Raw genomic sequence first — 25,225 nt, 5'->3', positions numbered from 1 at the left:
TGGTGAGAGCAGCGCAAATCCATTTTTCTGGAGTAGGGCATGGTTTTATTTCAGTTGTCAGAAATTTTTTTTCATGGGTGTCTGACCAGGGATGATAGTTGCCTAACGTTTTAGAGAAGAAAAAAAAAGAGTAGTGTGCCTGAGGGGGGAACAGTAAAAACGAAGCTGACTGGTAGTTGTTTGCAATTGACCTGTGACAGCTTTGGCAGTTTAAAGTCCTGACCTGCCTAAGTGTGTATTTGTTGATCGCAAATTCTCAGTGCAGTTATTCTGTCACTTCAGGCAGTTTAGCCAGCCTCTTACTGTCAGAGTGCTGTTTGTAGGCATGGCTGGGAATGGCTGGAAAATATACCCCAGACACTTATCAAGTCACCCAGATCTGGTTACATTACACTGGCATTCTCTTAGGGTGAAATTCTCTTCCCAGGCCTTCCCCATACTGACTGAACATAACAATCACACTTACATAGTGCCTTTCCTCAGAGGAGCTCAGATTGCTTTACAGACATTGATCAATTTAATGTCACAATGCCACTGTGAGGTAGGGAGGTATTCTTATATTATAGGCAGGGAAACAAAACCACCAAGGGGTTAAGGCCCAGACTGTCAAACTTGGGTGTTTAAATCTAAGTTTAGTGACCTAAATAAGTGGCTTGATTTTCAGAGGTGCTGATCTTGTGTAAGTACCATACCCTCTCTGTGGAAGAGCCATTGAAATGTAAGAGACTACTACTGCTACTAGCTAATGGAGTCACTGCTTTAACTTAAGAGGTAGAGAGGCCTGTGAGTCGTTGCTGAAGACCTTGGATTCTGTTCCTACTGATGGCCCATAGTTGAGCGCAAAGACATGGTGTCACCAACTTCAAGCAACCAAAAATCATGAGTTAGGCCCCAAAACTCAGGAAATTGGCTTAAGAATGTTATTAGGATCAGTCACCTTCCGAACACCCCCTTTTGTGGGTTGGGGTAGCTCTGCGGCACCCTGCCTCACTTTCCCCTTCTTGGACTCCTCAAATACAAAAGACAGTCACAAGCTATTTTTATTGTTGCATTTTAGAGCAGAGCTGAGCTTCAAGGTCAGGAGATTAAAGCACAGGGAATGCCCTTCTCAAGGACTTTGTGAGATGCTATTACACAAGAAGTGCACGTTTGCAGCAATTGGGTCTTGAAACACTGGGCTCTGAATGCAGATGACATAGGTTAAGCCATGTAAACACACTAGAAGTACTATGAAGCTGCATGTAGCAATATTTATATTACAACAGGCTTCATTTTGAAGAGTGGCAGTGTAATCCAGTGTCATTGCAGTACCATTTTCAATGCTTTTTATTAGGGCCGTGCTCATTTTGAGCTATTGAAAGCTCGATTGTAAAGGAGAATAGGCCTTTATCACTCTGAAATCCAACTGTGTAGCTGTTTTAGCGGCCACAGAGCTCGACTGTAGTAATCTGGACCCTCTGTGGTTGGTAATGAAATTCAGGGAATTCCAGGCACAAGTGCTTCTTCATCTGTCTCTGCTTTTATCTGAATGACTGAAGTAATTTGTGCAGGGGAATGGAAGATCGAGAAGGCCACGCCAGATTGCTCATTGCACAGGGCTCCAGATGCTCACTCACAGTAGGTAATTTAGCAAACTTTTAACTTCCTCTGGCAATGGCATCAATAGATAGGTACAAACCAGAGAGGGAGGGCACTATTCATATTGTGTTTGTCTGTCACCTGATGTGCGTAAAATGATAAGGTGCATCTGGCACAAGGACCCAGTGCATTTCTCCAAAGCTTGCTGTCATGGCAAACTAGCCAGCACCCCTCCGATACAGTTAATTGACTTTACAGATTAAAGAATTAAATTCATTTAATCTTTCATTGGTTTTGCCATGTAGGGAGAAATGTACGTTCGCCTTTTAAAGTTCCATGTGCGTGAAATCGTATGCATTCTGTGCTTCAAATCACAGTAGTTAGTGGCTATGTCAGTATGCAGTAGCATATAACCACTCCCATAGGATGAATCTCCCTTGCAGATATAAGTACTGTAACTTAACACTACAGCTGGTCAGGAATTTTCCAACTAAATGTTTTTGTCAGAAAATGCCGATTCATTGAAACGAAACCTGATGAAACTTCCGATTGGAAACATTTTTTTGAAAAGAACAGTTGTGACATTATTGAAACATCCTGCTTTGATGTTTTTGAAATAAAAAGTTTCATTTTCTGGTTCAAAATGACTTTTCGTTTAGAAGTGTTAATTAATTTATACTAAAAAAAAATTGAAAAATTAAAAAAAGGTTGAAATGGAAATGAAACATTTCAGTTGATGCAATTGGAATATTTTTTTCTGATGGCTGGTTTGCAAAAATTTGAGATTTCAACTTTTTGTTCTGATTCGGGATGGGAACAAATTTCAAAATCTTGAAAATTCTCATGAGACAGGAAAACCATTTCCCACCCAGCTGCACTTACTACCACTGGAGCTCCACAACTGGTAACAATGGACTGGATTCCTGATGCAGGTGTTTTTACCAGTGTGTCGTCTAACCCTGCTCTAAGCGAAGTTGGATGATCCAATGGTTAAAACAGCTGAGTTCTGTCTTACATAACAGCCACCGCTGTTACTACCACTGTTTAAGCAGCAACTCTTTTGAATGGCAGGTCCTATTTTCCTAGTATGTACAAAGCCATAATTATTCTGTTAGTGTGGGTCAGATGACATCATGCTGCTGCAGAATGTAGGCTCTGCATGTGGGGAAAATAGCCATGTATTACAAGTTATGGAATAGTCTGTAGATTGTGTAATAGTATGTTTCATTAATATACTACCGTATATCAATGTATTTGGCATTTTGTATAATAAATTATATCAGTACCGCTTTCATAGAATATGAGAACAAATAGACTGTGCATACATATATAGACCGTACACATATGGTAGTCATGTCCATGTGATAATTTGCAGAGCTATGTGATATAAAACATGAATATATATGTCTGTGTATATCATATAAGAAGTTGCAGTAACATTTTGTTATGTATAAATACGGTCTTTAAAAACTTTAAAAATTTGCATATAATTTGTATAATTATTTAAATAATTCTTTTCCCCACTCTCAAGTCACAGTATCGATAATAACCATATTTCTATAGCAGTAGCTGTTTGCCAGGCACTTCCAGTGTCACAGGCTGGTACCAGTTCAAGCTCTAGTTATAACCAAGAGGCTGACCACTAAACTCTAATTTTCAAGTTGTAGTAGCAATCGCTTTCAGAAGCTGGCTATACTTCTAGCATCTACTAGTGATTCCTTGCTGGGACAGCACTTTCAGGAGGGAATAGAAAAACGTGGCCAGTTCTTTAAAAATACCTAATCTTGCAGACTTTGCAGAAAGTGCTGAAATACGCTTTTCCACAAACCTGTAATTGAGGCGAACTCCTCTGTCTGAAGGTGTAGCACTCACAGCCTGGGGTGGGCCTGGGGTTCCTCCTTTCAGGTACCCCAAGGCCTGAACACCAGGCTCTCTTGCCTCAATAATGTCCCTCCTTGGAGCTGGTTTATTATGAAAACATAGCGTCAAATAGCCCATAACACCAGTCCCAAACATATAGTCCATTTCTCACTCCAGTGTAAATAGTCATTACAATCTCAAGACATCTCGTCTCTTGTCACACCGGCACCTTTTGCCATACCTGGACTCTTTGCTGGTCCTCTTCTATCCCTCTGCTAGGACCACCATGCCAGCCCTTCCAACTGGAGTGTACCCCGCTCTCTCCAGCGGGAACCGCCACAGCCTCTCTACTGGGAGTGTCCTTCCCAGGGCAGCCTCCATCACTCCCCCTGGCCCTCTCATTGGTTTCCCAGGGTCCAACTCTCCAGCCCTGGACATGGCAACCGGTAAACCCCTCTGCTGCTGCCCTGTCTTCATCCCTCTCCAGCCCTTGGCTCCAATTGTCTGGCTTAGAGACAGAAAGCAACTCCCTTTGCTGCGCTTTGGCTTGGGGATACCAGCCAGCACACCCCTCCTGCTGCTCTCTTGCCTTCAGCCTTCTCCCAGGCGCTACAAACAGTCTCCTGGCTTGGGCAGCTCTCACCTCCTGTCCTTCTCCTGACTGACCCAGTCCCTGACCTACCAGGTCTCTCTCCTCTCTAGGGGCCCAGGGGCCCTCTTTTAAGCCTGATTGTTGTGAGCTGATGTGACACAGGTGTACTGGCCCTGCTTCCTCTTAAAGGGCTAGTGTCACCCTGTGTCAGAAGGACAGATGGTTTAAGGCTTGATGAGGGGGGTGGGATAGCTCAGTGGTTTGAGCATTGGCCTGCTAAACCCAGGGTTGTGAGTTCAATCCTTGAGGGGGCCACTTAGGGATCTGGGGCAAAATCAGTACTTTGTCTTGCTAGTGAAGGCAAGGGGCTGGACTCAATGACCTTTCAAGGTCCCTTCCAGTTCCAGGAGATAGGTATATCTCCATTATTATGATGACATGTGGAGTTTTTTTTATCTAAGGTCACTGTCTAGAACACCAAACCGTCCCACTGTTTTAATCCTGCTCATGCTAATAATGGATGACAATTGGTATTGTCTTATTGCCATACAGCAGCTTAGCTGAGATGAGTCCGTGGCCGCAGTCCAGTCTTTGCTCAGGTGCAGCCTGGACGCTGACCCGCTCTCTTGCTCTGATACCATGCGCTGATTCCACGGTGACTGGCCTGGTCTAAGGAACTGACCAGGATAGAACTGACCCTCAGAGGTGGTCGCTCCTGCTGAGGCACATAGGCCAGGCAGTGTGGGGAAGTTACCATTGTCACTCTCTGGACTTGTTCTGTTTTCACTGCTGTCACTGTGACATCTGTGAGCACTCATAACACACTTTAAAAAAAGAATAGCAAGGGGTTGCGTCCTTTACTCAGCATATAGTCCTCTCCGATGAATGCTGAGCCAATCTCTTCCTCCCTAGTCAGTGATCTGTAATGCTAAGTTTTATCATTTCTCTTCTGCCCCCTGCCTTTCCCACTACAAACTAAAGTAGCACCATACATTGGGGTCAATAAGGGCCAGATTGTCAACCCTTGACTCTAACCGGTGAGTCATTACATATGAGTAGTCTCATCTGAATCAGTGGGGACTCAATATGTGAATAACTGACCACTAGTAAGAATAAAGGGTTCATAATCTGGCCCTTAAATAAGAAAATAGTGTCCAATGGTCAAAAAATGTCACGCCCAACAAATCCCTTCTCAATGACTCTTCCTTCTGGGTATCTCCCCTTACCAGCCATCCTCCTCCTCCTCCAAGTAGCTACCCATTGAGGATACATCCTCCTGCCAACAGCGCCTTGATTGTTCTGCTTGGAATAAATGAACCAAAGAAAAGAAAGAGGATTTATTAGATCCTTTTTTTTCCTGCTAATTGCTCTAGGGAAATAGTTTTGCCAGCACTTCGAGTCTTCATGCCAGGTAAAATACCCAGGTTGTGCAGTAACATTTCTTTAATGGGTATGTATTGAATGGATGTTCTTGCAATAATGATAGGCCTGATTCTCCTCTCAGCTACATGGTTGTAAATCAGGAGGAATGCTGCTGAAATCACTGGAGATATAAAACGCGTATAAGAGCAGAAGCAGGCCCAGTACAGCATCTTACCTTTACCCTGTGTATTACAGTAGGGCCTAGAGACCCTCGCTGTGCTCCGAGCTCCATTGTGCTAGGCACTGTATGCCAACTGGGGCATTTAAGGCTTTTCACACTGATGTATCCCAAAGCTTGTACCCACTACTGAGAGGCAGCCATGTCTGGAGTGAAACAGAAACACAGCAGCTGTCTTAGCAACTGCTGATCACGTCCCCACACTAGGTCCCATGGGGACGCCTGCTGCACCATCCCCACTGCTTCAAGTGCTCTGGCAACTGCTCAGCCAGTCTTCTGTCTATATTGCAGGAGGAGGCTATAATAGCGACTCACCCCACAAGAAGCTGTCCTCCACCCCTACCCATCTGCCTACATCAGGTCTCCATAGGTAAACCTGGGCTTATTTCCCCCCTGGTCCCTAATGCTCCCGCTGACCTTATGTGCATCTGCTCATGTATCCTTTGTGCCACTGTCTCTCTAACTTGCTGAGAAGGGGGTGCAACCCTTCCTCCACTTCAGTCCAGCACAATTGTGTCCCACAGGTGAGTAGTGCTCTCCATCTTCTCCTCCTCCTTCTCAGAAACATCTCACTGCTATGCCACTGGTACTTTTTTCTGTCACATATTAACATGACAGTACAGAACGTTGGGGCATGCTGGGTCTGTTGGAATGGGCGACGGGGGATGGATCACTTGATGATTACCTGTTCTGTTCATTCCCTCTGGGGCACCTGGCATTGGCCACTGTCGGAAGACAGGATACTGGGCTAGATGGACCTTTGTTCTGACCCAGTCTGGCCACGCTTATGGAGGTGCTGGAGATCTCATAGGAGGAAGGGAGTGTGGTTTAGGGGAAGACGTGTTGTCTCGGGTTACAGTAGGGCATTTGAGAGTCAGGACTTCCAGACTGTATTCCTGGCATTGCTGCAGACTTGCTGTGCAGCCTTGGGCAAGTCACTTCATCTCTGCATGCCTCAGTTTCCCTATCTATGAGGTGAGTATGTTGACTATTTTGAGGGAGTATTTTGAGGCTTAAATAATTGTTTGTGAAACCCAGAGCCCACATCGCACACCCAAACTCCCTCCCAGAGCCTGCACTCCAACCCCTGCCCCAGCCTGGTGAAAGTGAGTGAGGGTGGTGGAGAGCAAGCGACAGGGAGATGGAGTGAGTGGGATGGGAAGAGGTGGGGCGGAAGTGGGGCCTTGGGGGAATGGGTGGAGTGGATGCAGGGCCTGGGACTGAGCAGGGAGCCTTGGGGGTCCCTGAAAAATTTTAAATCAAAATGAGGGACCTCGGGTTGCTAAAGTTTCAGAACCGCAGTATTAGAGCATATTCTGGAGAGCTGCTAAAGGGAATACATGAATATGAAATGGTCTGACAATCTTACCTGGGCAGAGAAGAGAATGTATTGCATTCTTGAGTCTGAATTTCTTTGCTTTGGACAGTTTAAGCTAGAAACTTTTACATAGTTTTACCCTAATTTTTGTTACTAAAACACGGCAGTAGTATCCCCTGTGTAATGGATGAATTCCAACTTAATTAAACTCCATTCTGCTTGCCTAAATCCCACCCTCCTGCCCCGCCCCCCAGTTTCAGCTGAATGTGATATTCTTTTCTACTTTCTGGTCTAAACTGTTGTGTACAACTCTCACGTTCCTATGTGGAAGTGGCAGTATTTCAGTAGTGGGCAGAGCAATGTCTGTATGTAGAAAGTGGCCCTTTGGGATCCTTCAGGATTAAAACTGCTCTATGAATACTATATCACTTTCATTATTGTCAGTCTGAATTTGGGAATGGAAACGATCCCACATAGACTTCATCCTGTTTTACCTATTTCCATATTTGTTTAATTGAACCACTCATCAGAGCTGATATTAATGGCTTTATTTGAAGCATGTGGTTCTTATGAACTGCTAAGACACCAATAGCATTGGGATTAGTCTCACTGCCAAAAAAGCCAGGTCAATTCTTCAAGAAAATAAAAAAAAAACTAAGACAAACTTTATTTTAACAGTGTCTTAAGTTTCACTTTAGGTTCCATAAATATTTGTCCGTGTTCCTCTTGTAAGACCCTTTGGCAAGACACAAGGTCTCTCTCCAGAAAAGTGAATATAAATAAATTCCCCAAACCATGATGGAGGATTGGAGGTAACTTTAGCTCATGCCGGAGACCCAAAGCCAAGCCATGGATTGATTGTGGTTCTTGGATTACTATTTGTACAGAAAGGAGGGGGCGAGGAGAGAGAAAACATAGACATTCTTAGAGTGTCATGTCAAGGCCAGCGCCATTCGGTACGTGAAGGCATAGGTCATTTACTGAGGCTGTGGCAGAAATGTGACCTCTGATTGAATTGCAGTTGCTTTCTGCTCCTAATGCTTCCAGAAATCTTAAAATATTTTTCCTGCTTGAGAGGTGAAGGAAGGAAATCTCAGATTCTTAATGAGGCCTGGTAATGCCATCTATTTCAGAGGAGCAGGCCAGAAATCATTGCGTGGTCACCCTCTCCCCTCCCAGCCTTCCTCGAATACCTTTGATATTCCTGAGAACTTGCTTTACCTCTGTGGTTTTTGGAGCAATAGCTTAAAAAAAAGCCCATGATGCATTAAAGTCCTTGGCTATAGCTAAGTACTTAAACAGAGGTTTAGGGTGCAGGGACTTTTGATTTAAGAGTGAGGCCTGTTCTATGCAGTTGAAGGGGGGAAATAGCTGACATTTTATACTGTCCCTGACCACAGATTAAGATTACCAGAGAAGTACAAAAGCAGTGGAGTCAAAATGAAGGAGGTGCATTGAGAGAAGCAGAGCCTTGGCTTCTAGCAACTCTCTGGTTGCTGGATCAGCTCCAATAAAAATTTAAATTCAGACGAACTGAATGCCTTATTTGTCTGGCGAAGGGAGGGGAAGGTGGATGGGTGAAGTTTTTCCTCCACCTCTGGATGTTAAAATAATGGCACTCAGATGTGAAAACTCCATATTCCTGAAGAATGTACTATTGTACCATCGCTGGGGTTAGCGTGTTCTTTGGTGTCTCTCTTTGTGCACCAGCCCAAAAAAACAGAAGGTGGTGGGGTGGACATGTTTGCTGGAGGAGAAACTCTGATTGTTGTACAGCATGGGTCTCATCCAGCTGTGTGCTTTATAGCCTTTTGCAAGATGCTGAGTGTCATCCGCTCTTAAAGAAATCAGTCGGAGTCAAGTTATAGGCTCAGGCCTTATATAGACAAGGATAATTTCCCACATTGATCCCGCGTATCAGACCTCTCTGCTTGATTGACACAGCCGCTAGGCTGCAAACATAAAGGAACAATCACGCTCCATGTTTTCTGCTTTCACAAACAGCTGCTTTGCTGTGCACCAGTGCACATTCTGTGGCTTCTATTTCTGCTACATCAGTTTTACATATGGTTTGCAAAGCAATGACAGAATTTTGCTAACAGTTCTTTAATCTGGCTACTACAGAGGCAGAACAAAAAAAAAAAATCCAGGTAATAACAGACAACTGTAAAACTGCACCTGGTTTTGTGCTTGTGCGTTTGATATACATTTAGCATTCTCAGATTGGTTCTTGTTTAAAACATTTAAAAAAAAAACAAAAACCCAGGAAGTCCCTTTCTCTGCTCTGGAAAGAATTTGAATTTTATGATGTCACTAACATAACTGGAGAAAACTTTAAAAGCGTTTATAACTAACAGGGTCTAGTTAAAACTGAAATATTCATAGAACAATGGAAATTAGGGCTGGAAAAGACCTATTCGGCCATTTAGTTTTTCCCCATGTTGGCACTTGTGTGGGGAGGGGGAGGGGGGAAGAGAATGTGTGTATAATTTTACTTACCTGGTTTAGGTTTAAAGGTGCTAAGTGATGTGGATTTCACCACTTCCCTCGGGAGACTATCCCATAGCTTAGTAAGTCTCTATGAGAGAAAGTTTCTCTTGCTATCCTGCCTGTTATCAATTATGCCCCATTACATAGCTCATGCCAGTGCTATGTTGGGCTTTGGTTGCTTTCATGTTCATCTCTCCATTTAGTGCCACCTGACCTGCCGGTTGTACGTTGTTTGGTCCAGGCTCCCAGCTAGCATCAGTCAGCATTACTGAGTGAAGGCAATGGAGCCACGCCGCTTTGCACCAGCTAAGGATCTAGCCGTGTGTGTGCACCGCAGACACGGGACAGCAGAAAGGAACCAGTTTGTGTCTGCATGAATCTTGTGCCACAGGTCCTTGGGTACTTAGAAGAAGAGTACAGGTCCTGAACCTACGCCTGTACAGAGAGGCCCCTAATTTACACAGCTTCAATGCAATCACACAAACTTGCCTGCCCTGCAGCGTGATTGCTCCATGACAAATTGTTACTTAATTGTTGGATGGCAGAATAAAAGCCTTGGCTCCCTTAGGTTATTCATAACAAATTGGGCTGGAGAAGCCTTGAAGATTATATTAAGCAGAAAAGGAGCAGCTTTAAGGTGCATTCTTCGTGTGTTCAGAGTGTTTAGCTCCAGTAACTAGAGCAGTGCACTGAAATACGCTTATATCACACAGCTGTAGCTGCAGCGTTCGATTTCGGCTTGGAGGAATTTGATATTTCTAAAATATAGTTTAGACAGCTAATATCTATATTTATTTTTAAGCATTTTTAAAGATTTTGATCAATTTAAGTTTACTCAGTTGCAGGAAATTCTGGATTTTAAGCATTGTTTTCTATTTTTATCTATTTAAATTTTCACAGCTGCAGGAAATTATGGGTGGGTCAGGCAATTATTCCTTGACAGTAGACATTGAGATTCAATAAGCTAAAGCGCTATAATTGTTAAAACGCAAATTGTCAGCATCACGCGTTAAAATATGCAAAGAAAATATCCTTAAATCAACAAATCAGACCTGGTTGTACTGGTGCTTTCACAGTAAGTGATGTGGATTTCACCACTTCCCTTGGGAGACTATCCCATAGCTTAGTATGTCTCCGTGAGAGAGAGTTTCTCTTGCTATCCTGCCTGTTATCAATTATGCCCCATTACATAGCTCATGCCAGTGTTTCGTTGGGCTTTGGTTGCTTTCATGTTCATCTCTCCATTTAGTGCCACCTGACCTGCTGGTTGTACATTGGTAACAAGCACTGGATTTTGACTCTAATAAGTTTTCTCTGGGACTCAAGCACCCCCGAAAAAAATAAGGGATGTTCACCACTTGCAGGGCCAGATAATCTTTAATGGGTCCCGGCGCCCGGACCATGGCCCCGCCCTGGCTCCGCCCAGGCTCTGAGGCCCCGCCCCTGCTTGGCTTCTCCCCCCCACCCCCTCAGGTCCCGCCCATACTCCACTCCGAGGTCCTGCTCCCATTCGGCCTTTCAGAGTGGGGGGGAGGGCGAGGGAGGGAGGAGAGGAGCACCCACTGGAAAAAACAAGTCAGTCAGTGCCTCTGCTCTCAGGCAGCATTTTTCTTACTTTGCCTAGCTGTAAACTTCGATTATGATCAATGAAATTTTTTTTTTGTTAGTTTGTGTGTATTCAGTGAGGACGACACCTACTGACATTCACCTATAAAAATCTAATCCTTCCAAGCCTTGTTATATTATGGTGTCTGCATACAGAAACTGGAGGGTGTTCAGAGAAAAGCAATGCAACTGACTAGAGCACTGGAGGGATTGATTTATGTGGGGAGATTAAAAGAGCTGCTTGTAAATATGTGTCTAGCTTGACTAAGTGATGCCTGGGGGGGATATAAGTGTCTTACAAGTATGTGAAGGGTTGAACAGCAGAGAGAGAAGACAAATTGTTTGTGAGCACGCAAGTGGGTTAATACTAGAGGTAATGGGATGAAAACGAGCAAAGTAAAATGTAGTCCCCATACAATGGGAAAACTTCCTTACTCCAAGTTCTGTTAAGACTGTGGAAGAGTTTGTCTGGTGAATCAGTGTGGATGTGCCATTTCTGAGTCGTTGAAAACAAATCGGCATATCTATATTAGGTACTTATCTGGCCCTGCTCACTGTAATATCTGAGTGCCTCAGTCTTCAATGTATTCATCCTCACGACAACCCGGTGAGGTGGGGCAGTGAATGCTATTGTCCCCATTTTACAGCTGATAAGCTGAAGCACAGAGAGGCTAAGGGACAGGTTTTTAAAGGTCTTTAGGTATCTAGCGATGCATCTCACTATCAGTGGCTCTCAAACTTTTTTTACTGGTGACCCCTTTCACACACACAGCCTCTGAGTGCACGTCCCCCCTAATAAATTAAAAACACTTTTTTATATATTTAACACTATTATAAATGCTGGAGGCAAAGCGGGGTTGGGGTGAAGGTTGACAGCTCACGACCCCCCATGTATTAACCTCCTGACCCCCTGAGGGGTCCCGACTTCCAGTTTAAGAACCCCTGCACTAGACGTCTATCTGCATCTTTAGGTGCCTAAATACCTTTAAAAATCTGGCCCTAAGTGACTTACCCAAAGTAACACAGGACATCTCTGGTGGAGCAGGGACTTGAACCCTGGGCCTATCCTAGTGCCCTTACCACTGGACCATCCTTCCTCTCATGTAAAACAGTTGTTTATACTATAGGGATCAGTACTGCTTTGGTAGAGGGACAGATAAGGTCTTTTCCACTTTATAATTTCTATGATCCTTTGTGGATATTCTTAAGTATATTCCCTGTTTTATTTCTCTCTAAACCTATGCAGAAAGGAAATAAGTAATACTTTCCTACTGGTTCTTCTATGGGTTGGAATATCTTCAACGGATGCCATTTACAGAGCAAATGACATGGGGAACCATTAAGAACTCAGCATATTCACTTGAAAAAGTTAGCAGATGTAGGGTTCTACCCAGATACGCAGGTGTAATGCCTACTAACATTAACAGCGTTTACACTGAAGGGAGACTCTATATTGCAAGCTAAGCCATGTGGGTGCTGCATGGGGTAGTAGATTAGTAATGGGAGGTGGATAGAGCTGTTTGCCTTTAGATTGCTGGTTCAAATCTGGCCCTGCTTGATAATAACTTTTAGTTATTACCAGCTGCTTGGATTCTTTTGTTAAAGAGAATGATGGGCATTTCACAGCAACTAGGTATCCAGAATGAAAAACAACCCTAGGCACTCTTGTAACTGTACACTATGCTTCTGTACAATCCTTCTGCTGAGGATCTCAAAGCACTTTGCAAACATTAACATAGTTAGTCTCACAGCAGCACGCTGCAAAATATTAACCCCATTTTACAGATCTAGAAACTGAGGCACAGAGAGATTGAGACTCATCTGGGATCAGATAGGAAGCCTCTGACACAGCTTGGAATAGAAGTCACATCTCCTGACTCCCAGTCCTGTGTGACTTAATCACAGGACAGATGAACAATCAGTGGTCCATCTAGTTCAGTAGCTAGTATTAGATACTTCAGAGAAAGGTGCAAGACATTCTGCAGTAAGCAGTTATGGAATAACTTTCCCACAATGATAGCTTTTTCCTAATATCCATTAATTTCCACAGAAAGTGGACACGTTAATTTTTTAATAATTTTTTAATCATTCCTGTATATAAATGCAGTCTAACCAGATTGCTAAACCTCCCCCCAAACACCCTACTTGCAGAATCCTGTGGTGTCAAGTCCCGTTTGTGGTCCCGTTTTTGTCTTTTCAGAATGAGAGTGCAGAATTTATGACCTGGGGTTATCTTTGTAGGCCTATCAGATTTCAGCTAAAACCCAGCCTTTAACATAAGTACTTCTACCAGGCCTCACACTAATAGAACAGGTCCTTAAGCATAGCAAGTTTAATAACCCAGTCACTTATATTCACCTACTTGCCCCATGCGTTTTCCAAGCTAATAAGCAATACACTCCTGTCAATCTTATACCCCAATAGTGTCATTCTACCTATCACAAACATAAAATCACTCACAGGGTTACAGGTTTGCAAAAATCATCCTTCTTGCCAGGAATAAGGGCCTGCAGCAGAGCCTGGGACTAGCTACAGGGAAAGTAATGTGCCCAGATGGACTACAGCAGAACCACCTGATTGGCCAACCTGCCTGATTGAGTGAAGGGAGCTCCAGTCCTGCTTGGTTCCTGGCTCTGATTCCTGGTTCTGGCTCTGACCCTTGGCTCTGACTCCTGGTTCCTGACTCCAGCTCTGATCATTAGCCCTGACCTCCCACACCCTGATCCTGACACTTCTTCCCTTTCTGGCAGTCTCAGCAGAGATGGCTAAGAATTGGTTAGACATGGCGAATGAAATACCCTGTCATTGCAAGGTTGCAACCAGTTCCAGTTTGGAGGAATGTTGGTCAGACAATGGGAAGCCTGTGACTGACATACAGAACTTCAGACATTTCAGCTGTCAATCCAGCGTCTTTAACCAGAACGAAATTCCCTTAGCATATTATGAATAAAAACAGATGGATCCCAAGTAAATACATAATTGAATTCCTGTTTTTCTGCTCTTTACACCCCACTCAGGCTGCTCTCAGCAGAGCCTCTTGAATGAATTACAGCTACACAATGAATAGGTAGAAGGAAAGATGGGGAAAGTTGCATTGTTTAAGGTTAATGCTTTTCCTAAAAGGAGGCACTGAATGTAGCTGAAACTTGACTTTGACCTGGGCAATGGTACTAAAAGGCAAAGCCTGGTTCTGAGTTTCACTTTTGTTTTAGGGAGACAAAAATACATAGCGCCCTACTAAATAGTTCTCTCCTCCCCCAGTCTTGCCGAAAAATGAGCGTCGAGTGCTGACAGACAGCAGCCGTATGCAGCACACGGGAATCCAACATAAACAGATTTGCTGGTTGTGTACTTGGACATGTTAAATGAGGCCTCTGCTTTGATCTTCCCAGCACTATCCTGGAGCCCAGCAAGAGAAAAGGCTAAGTAAACAGAGATCTGGTTCCAGGGCTGCTTTGGTGCAGAGGTCTAGTAAAACTTTTATCAATGGCAGAACTTTGCTACTGAGGTCCCTGCTCGACAGCGGGTGCCTCAATAGCAACAGCATGGTTTTATTGACCTTGCGTCTTTCTCTCGCTCGCCTTCCCATAATGGCTAGCAGCTGGGGGCTACGAGTCAGCTTTCCACTTACGGTGGCACATCAGAGGCACCCGCTTAGAGTGCGTTCATATAAACTCCACTATGGTGAATGGAACACAGAATGCTACAGTGGATCCTGGAGCACCAAAGCCAGGTTAGGCCTTGTTATTAAATAACTAAATTAAATTAATGGAGATATCCTAGAACTGGAAGGGACCTTGAAAGGTCATCGAGTCCAGCCCCCTGCCTTCACGAGCAGGACCAAGTACTGATTTTGCCCCAGATGGCCCCCTCAAGGATTGAACTCACATCCCTGGGTTTAACAGGCCAATGCTCAAACCACTGAGCTATTCCTCCCAGCACAGAAGCTCTACTGGACCCTGTATTATGGAATCCAGAGGAGACACTCAGTACTGCCTACCCCAAGTGTTTCAATATCACAACTCAGGCCCCAGAAAACCATGAGAGTTGTTAAATTATAAATTGGGGTTTCTTTTGATTTGCCTTCTGTGTTGGGAGCCTTTAGCGGTAGTATTTTCAAGCTTTTGTCCACAACCACGAGGGCTAGAAACTTCCTTTGGAGTTAAAATGAAAGCTAGGATTTCCCCTTAAACTCAGGACTCCAGAAACTGGGATTGAAGAGAAACACCTATATGTCAAGACTCATCATAAAATCATGAGAGTTGGCAACATCCTCTTGTGGTTGTAGCACAGAAGCCCTGCTTTGCTACATTTTCTTCCCTTTTCTTTTGGTGGGTTGAACAAAGGAGGCCTGGCTTCCTTTCTGTCACAGTGGAAAGCTGATAGGAGAAGGAAGACTTGCCAAGATATTTTATTTTTATAAGTGTTATCAATGTTCCAGTGTTTTCATAACTAACAAGTGCAGCACTGGGTAATCCTGGAGCCTGGGCTTTTACCAGTGGGCCAGCACTGTCATCTTCACTGCATTCTAGGGAGGAAAAGCAAGTTACTGTGTCAGTTCCTCTGTCTCCTTCTGCCACCATCTTGCCACGGAGAGAGCTGAGGTCTCAGGGCTGTGCCTTTGAGGAGTTCAGATCCCAACTCTGGCCTGTGTCTGGTTTTCTTATTTTTGATCACTTGACTGAGAGCAAGGCTTGTTGGGAGATATCGATGGCAGAGTGGCGGGAGAGCAGCTGTGGGCTAGGAAAGCACTCAGCCCAGGAGGAGGTGGAGCATAGGAGGACCCCGGGGGGTGAAAGGGGAGGAAAAGGTTTGGAGCAAGGCAGTAGTGGTGTGGGTTGGAGGCCCCGTGTTGATCCTGGTCTTTGTTTATGGGCCCGAGAATGGGAGGAAGTCACTGTTACAGCTAGGCATGAATCAGAAGTTCAGGTCACAGTTTCGGTTCCTGCCCTGTCCCCTATAAGCTGCCACTGCAATGCATGGAGCTGGATCTATGTCACAAGGGGTTGGAGAAGAATTCCCCCAGCTCAGGCACCATGTACGGCCGCTGTAAACAACCCTACACTGCCCACCTCACAAGCCCTGTATGCAAGGTGTGCTGGGAATTGGGGCGGGGAGGTGCCGGGAGCAGACGGAGAGTCTCCATTGTGTATGTTACTATGAAGATTTCAGCTCATAAGGCATAGCTCTTGGGTGGCTGCCCTAAAGTAGAGCGCCCTGAGGGCTGTTCTCATTTACATTGGGAGGGCCAGTTTGGCCCCTGGATCAGGCCAGAGTTCTGAGGGTGTGAATGTGGTTTAAAGCCACTTTTGCTGACTTGGACTGAACCTTCTGTGCCCTGCCTACATTTCCTCTTATTTCCCTCACTTCACTGCCACCAGTCTCACCTCTTCCAGCCCTGTCCCAACACTGCCCCTTCTCTCCAGAGACATGCAGATACGTTTTGTTCACTGAATTACTCCTGTGGGAAGAGACTTTGTGACAAATACTAAAATCCATAACTGGATACAAGTTGTTGAAACTCTTTCATACAAATCCTTTATCACTGAACAGGTACACAGCATGGTTTGGGATTTATAGAGAATTGATTGTATCCATGTTTTATTCTTTTCAGTGACGCTCCCAAGTGGGCTTTGCCATAATCAGATTTGTGGTTAATGGGGCACAGCCTTTTGGAAGGGATTGGTATTTATTTTCAATAAAGATTAGGGGATTAGCAGCCGTTTAAAATCGGCTGATTTATCCAGCCACAGGTACAGGTGCAGTGACTGGCAGGGATCTGCTTTCCACTGACCTTGGGCTTTGAACTGGTGACTCATCAACTGAGGCAGATATGCCAAGCTGTAGCACATGAGCGGGTTTTCTGGTGTGAATTCTCTGATCCTCTGAAGATTTGAGTTATCTGAATAACAACTCCCATCTCCCCCACCCACAGTGCAAATGCACTTCCTGATTGTGGCCGCTGTGCACCTGTGTGGATGGAACAGAACATGCTGGGAAATTACAGATGATAAAGTGACACTAGCTTTAGTGAAACGGGAGGGATTCTGAAAGGATTCAGGGTGGAAGGTGAAACCAGGCCAGCGGTTCATATACTAAACTACCTTTTGATATAGATATGTGTGTGTCTGTGTGTACACAGTATAGTAGGATAAGCTAACTGTGTAATCATTTAGGTGGAAATTATTTCCAGATATGCTGTTTTTGCTATATAATTCCTGTACTATGCCTATCCTTTTCCCATCAGGGAAGGGTAACTGGGATTGTGCATTACTAGACTGTGAGGTAATTGAGTTGCATGCTAATTGGTATTCCAGTTTAGCTCTATCTATCTGATGAATGCAAAGATACATGCCACCATATTGTCAGCCAATGGAATGATATCATTGAATTACACAGAAGCTGATGTCAGCAGAGCTCCAGCAGTTGCTGCTTAAATTTATGCATCTGGAATAAAGCAACTACACATAATAGTCACAAACTGGTGCTCTGGGTGCTGCAACAAACATGAAGTTGGTAGCCTAATAGGGTGCCACACCTCTCCAAAGGATTACTAACTCCTTGGTCTTGGGCGTTCATAATTTTGTTAATGCAAATTTGCAGACATTGTACTAGTGGGGCGGAATGGGGGGTTTCAAAAGCACCTAAGGGAGTTAGGTGCCAGAGTCTCTCAGATGTTTTTTGAAAATCTCACTCATAATATTTTACATTTGATTTTTTTATATTTTGATTTTTCCAAAACAAACTCATTGCTAGGTTCTGTTTCTGTAGTGCCTTTCACCACCCCTCACCCCCTCACACACAGAGACAAAGAGCAAAGCAGTTCTCCTCTGGATGAAATGTGGCAGCTGGTTAACAGCAGTAGGTGAAATGGTATTGCACACAGTTGAAACTGCAAGAGGACTTGAGCAGGCAGAATGTAATTATCCAAACTGGAATTGCACAATGCACCACGTCTATCACTCTGACTTGAGCCATAGAGTGCCTCTGGATTTTTAATAGGCAGGAGTACTCAGAAACTCTGTTCTGTATCTCATTTGAAAGGCAGCACCTGTAGCAATGCAGTGGCCCTTAACACTGTGCCGTGGCTTAGGACCAGTACTGACTCAGAAGAAAAAATGTCACTTGCTTTCCTCAAAATACTGACCAGGCCTGAGCCTGCGAGATCTGACAAGATACCAGTCTGAGGTGCTAAGGCTTAAAGGATCAGGAGAGTGCAATGGGAAATCTTGAGTCCTGCCACCAATGTTTTTACACCATAGGTAATGTTGCTTCAGCATCTGGTTAGTAAAAATTCAGGTGTTGATGCTGTCAGAATGTACTGAGTGGCTAAGAACATAGTTGATGCCTCTTTTTCAATTTGCTGTAGCAATTTCAAATATATTCTCATAGAAAAATTGGCATGCGCACATTTTTTTTTTTTTTTTTTAGTTAGATTTAGGCATTTCCCACTTCTTCTGGAAAATATGTGCAGGAGCTTATTCTGTTCTGTATAGGCCCTTAAGCCACCCTCCTCATCACAGTGTCTGAGCGTTTAGTTCTGGTGAGCCAGAGCTCATTCAAAGTTCTGCTTTCCTCCCATCAAACCAAGCATAGTCTGGACTCAGGAAACCAGTTGTTTTGGTTGGATGAACTCTGCACAGTGGCTGGTGGCATCTTTTCCAGAGCTTTATAATACTACAGTCTTAGAGTGAAATTGGAGGGATGTTTGGAGCCACTTCTCTCTACTAGAATTGGGCAGGAAATGGTTTTCTCATCCTGAGAAAACGTTCAAGATTTCCACATTTTTTTCCTGTTCATTCGGGACAAAAACCCAAAGTCTTGAGAATTTTCACAATCTGACCGTCCAATACAAATTTGGGGCCTGGTCAGTTGAAACATTTTGTTAAAATGTTGACGTTTTTCATTTAAAAAAAAAATTTAAAACCCCCTGTAATTAGTATTCTTGGCTTAAATTTAAAACAAATGGACATTTGGAACATCATCCCTCCCAAATTTTAGTTTTGAAATCCCATTTTGACAATTTTGTAACTTTTTCCCCCTAAAACGTTCTTGAAATGAGAAATTTGTGAAATTTTTTTTCTTGCAAACAGGTTTGCTTCTGACAAATCAGCATTTTCTGACTCCCCACCCCCAAATGTTTAATTGAAAAATTCCTGACCAGTTCTACTCTCTGTTGAATCTGTTTTAGGTAACTTGCTTACTGATTTATCGCTAGTTCTTAAGTAACGTGGTGCTGCTGTCTGTTTGTGGTCACCAACAAGCAGTTGTGCTGTTTTCTAGTGGCGACTGGTCTGACACGTGCTAATTGACTGTGCATTGTGTACGGAGGCCTCTGCTCTCAGAACAGCCACTCTGTGTCAGACGCTGCAGTGAATTTCCCAGTACCAGAGGCTTTTGGATATTTTGCCAGTGTCTCGTGTTTGAGATAATGAGCATTCTGGCACAGGTTGTCTGGTCCATTCCCACCATAATTATTGGGACAGGCGAGTGGGCTTCACAATCAGACAGGACAGTGTCAGTCCAATCTAATATATATTTTGAATTAAAGACATTGAGGAAAATGGATGGATACTCTCTATTGTGGGATAACATGAAGGCAAACCAGTTATTTACAAATATAACTCGCATCATTCAAGAATATGGCACTGAGTCAACCATAGTGGTTTTTGTTTCCCTGCAGACATAAACAATGACACTTACAATTTCCTGCTTGTACGGCTCACACTGCAGTGTCTCTCTATAGGGGAAATGGCTAATTACTTATTAAACCTTGTACTGTTCTCAAACTGGGTTAAACATTGACTGCCATAAGTTCAAGGGGAATCCATGTTACTACACACATGAATCCTGGCATCACATTTTCTAGGAGCTATTCAAATAGAGGATTAGGTGATGGGGAACTGCATAAATGCAGGGGAACAAACAAGAAATTGGTTTGCATTGTAAAGGCATGGAAGTAAATGTCTTTGTTTAAAGCCATAGGTTTTGGATATGACTATGACTGGTGAATATGATGGTTTTGTTTTGTTACAGAGTAAGTGAATGAAACTGTGCTCTGCAATGTATGTAGTTTGTCTTACTGAAAGTCCTGGAGTGAGGGGAGGTTTGGCCGGGAAGTTCATTGGATGCACAAACAAGGATTTGCTGAGCTAGGGAACAATTAGCGAAGTGGATCACAGTAGCACACATAGTAAATTTAGGCTAGATTAACCCTGAAAGCTTCAATTTAGGTCTGAACCAAAGCTGATGGGAAATATGCGAGTCTCTTAAGTTTGCAGAAATGGTGCCTGGTACTGCTTCCACTAAAGTTTGTGGGAGTTTGGATGTTGATTTCAGCAATAACAGGATTGGGCTCTTGGGCTGATAGTCTTGGGAGAACAGGATTTTTAGTGAGATTTCTCTTTCTGTCTTACTGAAGCCAGAAGAACATCTTTACTAGCGATATTATATTTAGACTATTTTCTATCCTGGCTGGAAACAGGAGGTTAGATAAACACTTATCCAAAACATTTCCAAACCTTACAGATTTGTTTCAATAACCCCCCCCCCCCCCCCGACAAAACCCAGTTATTGTATTCAAAGTAGTTTGTCCTTGTGAAATTTAATGAGAAGGATGGATAGTATAGAATTCAGTGGTTTTCAAACTTCATTGCAGCACAACCCCCTTCTGACAACAAAAATTACTACACAACCGCAAGATGGGGGACCGAAGCCTGACCTCACTCGAGCCCTACTGCCCCAAGTGAGGGGACCAAAGACAAAACCCTAGCCCCTCTGCACTGGGCAGGGAGGCAAAACCCCCAGTGCTTCAGCCTTGTTGGGGGGCCTGTAACCTGAGCCCTGCCAGCCAACGCTGAAGCTTTGGCTTCGGCCCTAGGCGGTGGGGCTCGGGCGTTGGCCCCAGGCTCCAGCAAGTCTAATGCCAGCCCTGGCGACCCCATTAAAATGGGGTTGTGACCCACTTTGGGGTCCCAACCCACAGTTTGAGAACCACTGGATAGATCGACCTACCTAGACAGTTAGATCACTGTGATATCTAATCTCAAAACAGCACCTGCTGGCCATCCATTCTGTTATGTATCTGAAGTTGAATTTTAGCCCTTTGGGGCAAAGATTCTAGTCCTCTGTTTGACATAGTGCGGAGCCCACTGATGACGGTCAAGAAACAATAAATAGCATCTTTGCCCCTACACTAAAAGAGGAAGCATTCTAGTGTAAGATGTCTGTCTCCTCCAAAGTAATTGGAAGTAACCCTAACTCTCCTCTGGGTTCGCTGCCTCAAAGCCTATGGATAAAGTTACTGTTTTTCACGGCTGCAAAAATTTCCAGCAACACTTGAAATTGAGTGTTGCCAATGCACATTTCATTTAATAAGATGGTAATTGCATGTTAAATAAATAGCAACCCCTTATTAAAAAGTATGCTCAGAAGATTTAAAAAGCATGTAAGACATGTATCTCCCCAACTGTTGCTGAACTGCATAAATCGATGCAATAATTAAGTGCCAGTTGTTTAACATACAATAACTATTTTATAAAATCTCAGTGCAATGTATATGTAAGGGGCTTAATTGAATGGAACATTCCCCCAAATATCCCCCCCCCCCTTATTTTTGGAGCTACCAGTCTAGAAAATTTATGGGCAGAAGCAACTCAGAAGGCCGGTTATTACTCATGTAAAAATATGGCAGGTACTTCTTGTGCTATCAGTAAATATGCATTTCCTCAGAGAAGCAGTTCCTACTGCAGGGATGTCGTAGACAAGAGAAACTTGTCATTTTATGCATGAAAAAATTAATCAGCAAATATTTCCACCAATCACGTTCTTTTAGGTCCTACTGCATAGCCATAAACTGTGTAGGCTTAGATGAAGAAGTGTTAGTCAATAGTTCATTAGTCCCAGCAAAGTCAATGAGATTACTCACTAGAGCTGGTGTGGAAATGAGGTTTTTTTCCCTGCAAAAAATTTCCCTCTTTCATTTTGGTTTCCAAAAACTTTTGGTTTTTGTCTTTGGAAAAACACAAACATGTTTGTCCAAAAATATTGCTGGATTCATGGATTTTGAGGCCAGAAGAGACCATTAACTCATCTAGTCTGACCTCCTACATGTCAAGGGACAAAGAATTTCCCTCAGTTCCTCTTGTATTGAGCTCAGTAGGTTTTTGCTAACATATATCTTCCAGACAGGCATCCGGTCTTGACTGAAGACCTCAAGAGCTAGTGAATCCACCACTTCCCTTGGCGGTTTGCTCCAATGGTTAATCATTGTCAACAACCACCACAAACGTTATGGAAAAGTTTTACTTTTAACAACCCTCCCCACCTCCTTTTTTTTTTTTTTTTTTTTTTTTTTTTTTGGACCATTTCTACTGCTCACATGAGAAAGTGCTCACTACTGGGTGAAATTCATCTCTGTGCAGAGAGTCAGCACAAAATTCACCCTATCCTTAGATTGTATAGTCTTTGGGGGCAGGGATCATTTTTTTAGTCTGTGTTTGTACAGTGCCTAGCACAGTGGGGGCCTGGTCTGTGGAGCCTGTAGGCATTACCACAATAAAAACATTTTGCAGAGGATTTAAGAGGTGCATAGGACCTGTGCTGGCTTTCTGCACAGGGGTGAATTTCACCTAAACATGAGTCAGTGTTGTACAATCAGGCTTTGTAAATGAGGAATTCCCCAACTTTCCCAAAGCCAGTCAGCAAGAACAGGAAGTGTCTCCTAGAAACAACTACTGGTGTGTGGGTAAGTTGAGAATTCAGGTTTCGTATAGGCCGTTTGCACTTGAAATCATTTGATAAGGAGCTCAGATACTATAGTGGTGGGTAAGGTATACATCCCTAGGTAAACATGCTGATTTAGAAGACTGTATTTATGGGAAAAGATGTATTTTGGGTACGGGCACTACCATTTTGTCCTTATTGGTGGATTTCACTGGCAGATCACATACTGATTGTGTATATGATGTTCCCTACATCCTACACTCCTTTTGTTTGTTTATTTTTCTAAGGTAAGGGTTATTTGAGTGCCCCATATAAGAAAGGGTTGCTAATTTGCCAGCGTAGGACTTCAAAAGAAATCTTATCTTATTGGAAAGTGAATGTTTAGTATTAAATAATAAAAGATACGTAACCCACAGGGCTCTTAAAACTTACTTAACTTCTTTATAAACTTTACAATACAGTACATGGATATTGTAAATTATTTCCTATTCCAAGAAACTGTCCAAGCTGGTTGACCTTCTTTGGAATTTCCTCTTTGTAATTATGTTTAATGTGTTAATAAAGTTCACTTTGAACTGTATCATGGCAAATGGTCTCCTAGGACATGGTTCAGCACTCGTGTGTTCGCCATATGTGAGTAAGAGTAGTTCAAGGAATAACAGGGCCGAGTCCAAATATTGTAGGAGTGGCACTTCCACCCCAGGTTAGCTGTAAAAGGGGTTCATGGGAAGTAAGGAATGTGGAGTGGGAAATCATTTAGCCTTTACTTCTAGGTGTTACTAAATTATAGTGCTAGGTTCAAGTCATTATCAAAACACCATATATTTAGAGGGTTTTCACCGAGAGTCATAAATCATGGTTAGTACATGTATGAGTCGAAGGAGTGCATGAACTTTGCAGCTCAGTCCAAGGAAACGTAATTACATGTGTGAGCTTTTTTGACTGTGAGAAATGCAGACAGTACACCCCGGGACACTACGCCATCATGTCTTAAATACTTTTCTAGAAGTTGTTTTCACTGTTTCCCAGAAATGGCTACTCACTAAAGCAAAACAGAATTTCTATCATCAAGAAGTAACAACCGTCAGCAGCTCAGAGTCTGTTGAGACGGTGGGGGGGAAATGGAATGCTTGCAGCAAGTGAAACTGTTTCTATGGTATAGGATAGTAGAGCGTACTATAGCGGGATATAAATTGAAAATTGCCCAGCTGTTCAGTAAGACAGGTGTAAGATCTGTCCCTTTATAAAATGGAACAGAATGGGGATTCCAGTTGCTTGTATTCCTAGACGAGGCAAATAAATCAGCACATATGTCTGCATATATACGAGTTGAAATATTTAAACAGAGGAAGCAATGTTAATTTTCCTCTGTGCTTGCATTAATTTAAACAACAAACGTTTGTCTCTCTCTGGGATGGTCTGTTTTGTGTGTGTGTAAACTAGAAACAACATCAAAAAACTTGATGCAAAGTGAAGGATCTAGAAGGGATTATTTAAATTATATTTTAAGCTTGGTTGCATGCTGGGTCTTGGGACTCCGGAACGATCTCTTCTAGTAACTACACTGGTTTGAATGTTATGGAGAAAATTTATATTTAGTTTCTATTTGGAGAAGGAGTAACATTGAGGCACAAATGGAGGAGGCCACATTCTTTTCACGCCTTCCTCACAGATCCGGGGATGCCTTACTAGTGAAACTGGGGGAATTAAGGAAACAACTCTTGCCAGTTACTAGGCTCAATATAGGAGTAACTGAATAAAATTCTATGGTCTGTCTTATGCAGGAGCTCAGACTAGATGATCATACTGGTCCTGTCTGGCTTTAAAATTTATGAATGAATCTATGGACTCCCCTGCACCGTCCCTAACATGGTGTGTTAAAAGGGTCTGTAGCAATAGCCATTGGGATCAACTTTTTTGAATGGAAAATGTAAATATCTGGGCGGAGCATGAATGGGGGCAAAAAGGACCCATCGTGACCAAAGCTGTGGCACTGTATATATGGCTGGGGCAGATGGCTTACATCACTGAAACTGTAGTGGAGTAATTACCTTGCCTAGAGGTCTCAGCATTTTCATACCCACAGAGATGCTAACCCTCCCTAATTTTCCATAATCTTCCTGATTTTTACATGTAATTACAAAATTACTAATTCAGGTTTAAAACTACTAATTTTTCAAGGACACGCTTTTTTGACATATAAAGTGTCTGTGTGTGTGTGTGTGTGTGTCATCACCACTGGGGTCCATCACCACTCAGCAAATAGCACTGCAGAGGGCGTTCTTCTCCACCGCCCTGTGGCACATGCCCAGACTGCACAGTGAGGGTTGGACAGGAGGTGAGCTGCGGTGATTTTCAATGGGCTCGGATTCACTGCCCAAGCCCCAGGCTGTGTGTTGTGCTCTCACTGCCCAAGGTGGGCCCTGGTGGATTATGTCAACACACACTGGGTACTTAG

The 25,225-nt window shown here is 43.4% G+C and overlaps 1 protein-coding gene across 6 annotated transcripts in view; it reads left to right on the top strand.

Moving 5' to 3' along the window:
* FGFRL1 (fibroblast growth factor receptor like 1) overlaps positions 1 to 25,225 on the top strand; it is a 239,561-nt gene that overhangs the window by 87,714 nt on the left and 126,622 nt on the right. Inside the window, exon 1 of one of the 6 annotated variants that reach the window (XM_034772155.1) lies at positions 14,710 to 14,776. The exons of the other annotated variants lie outside the window; for them this stretch is intronic. Coding sequence (XP_034628046.1) covers positions 14,725 to 14,776 — 52 coding nt within the window. The 5' untranslated portion in view covers positions 14,710 to 14,724. Of the gene's footprint in view, positions 1 to 14,709; positions 14,777 to 25,225 lie in introns of those variants that run through there. 6 annotated transcript variants of the gene reach the window in all.

This window comes from Trachemys scripta, chromosome 5 (genome assembly GCF_013100865.1).
Source record: "Trachemys scripta elegans isolate TJP31775 chromosome 5, CAS_Tse_1.0, whole genome shotgun sequence".
NCBI lineage: Eukaryota > Metazoa > Chordata > Testudines > Emydidae > Trachemys > Trachemys scripta.
This window is presented reverse-complemented; position numbering and strand designations above follow the sequence as displayed.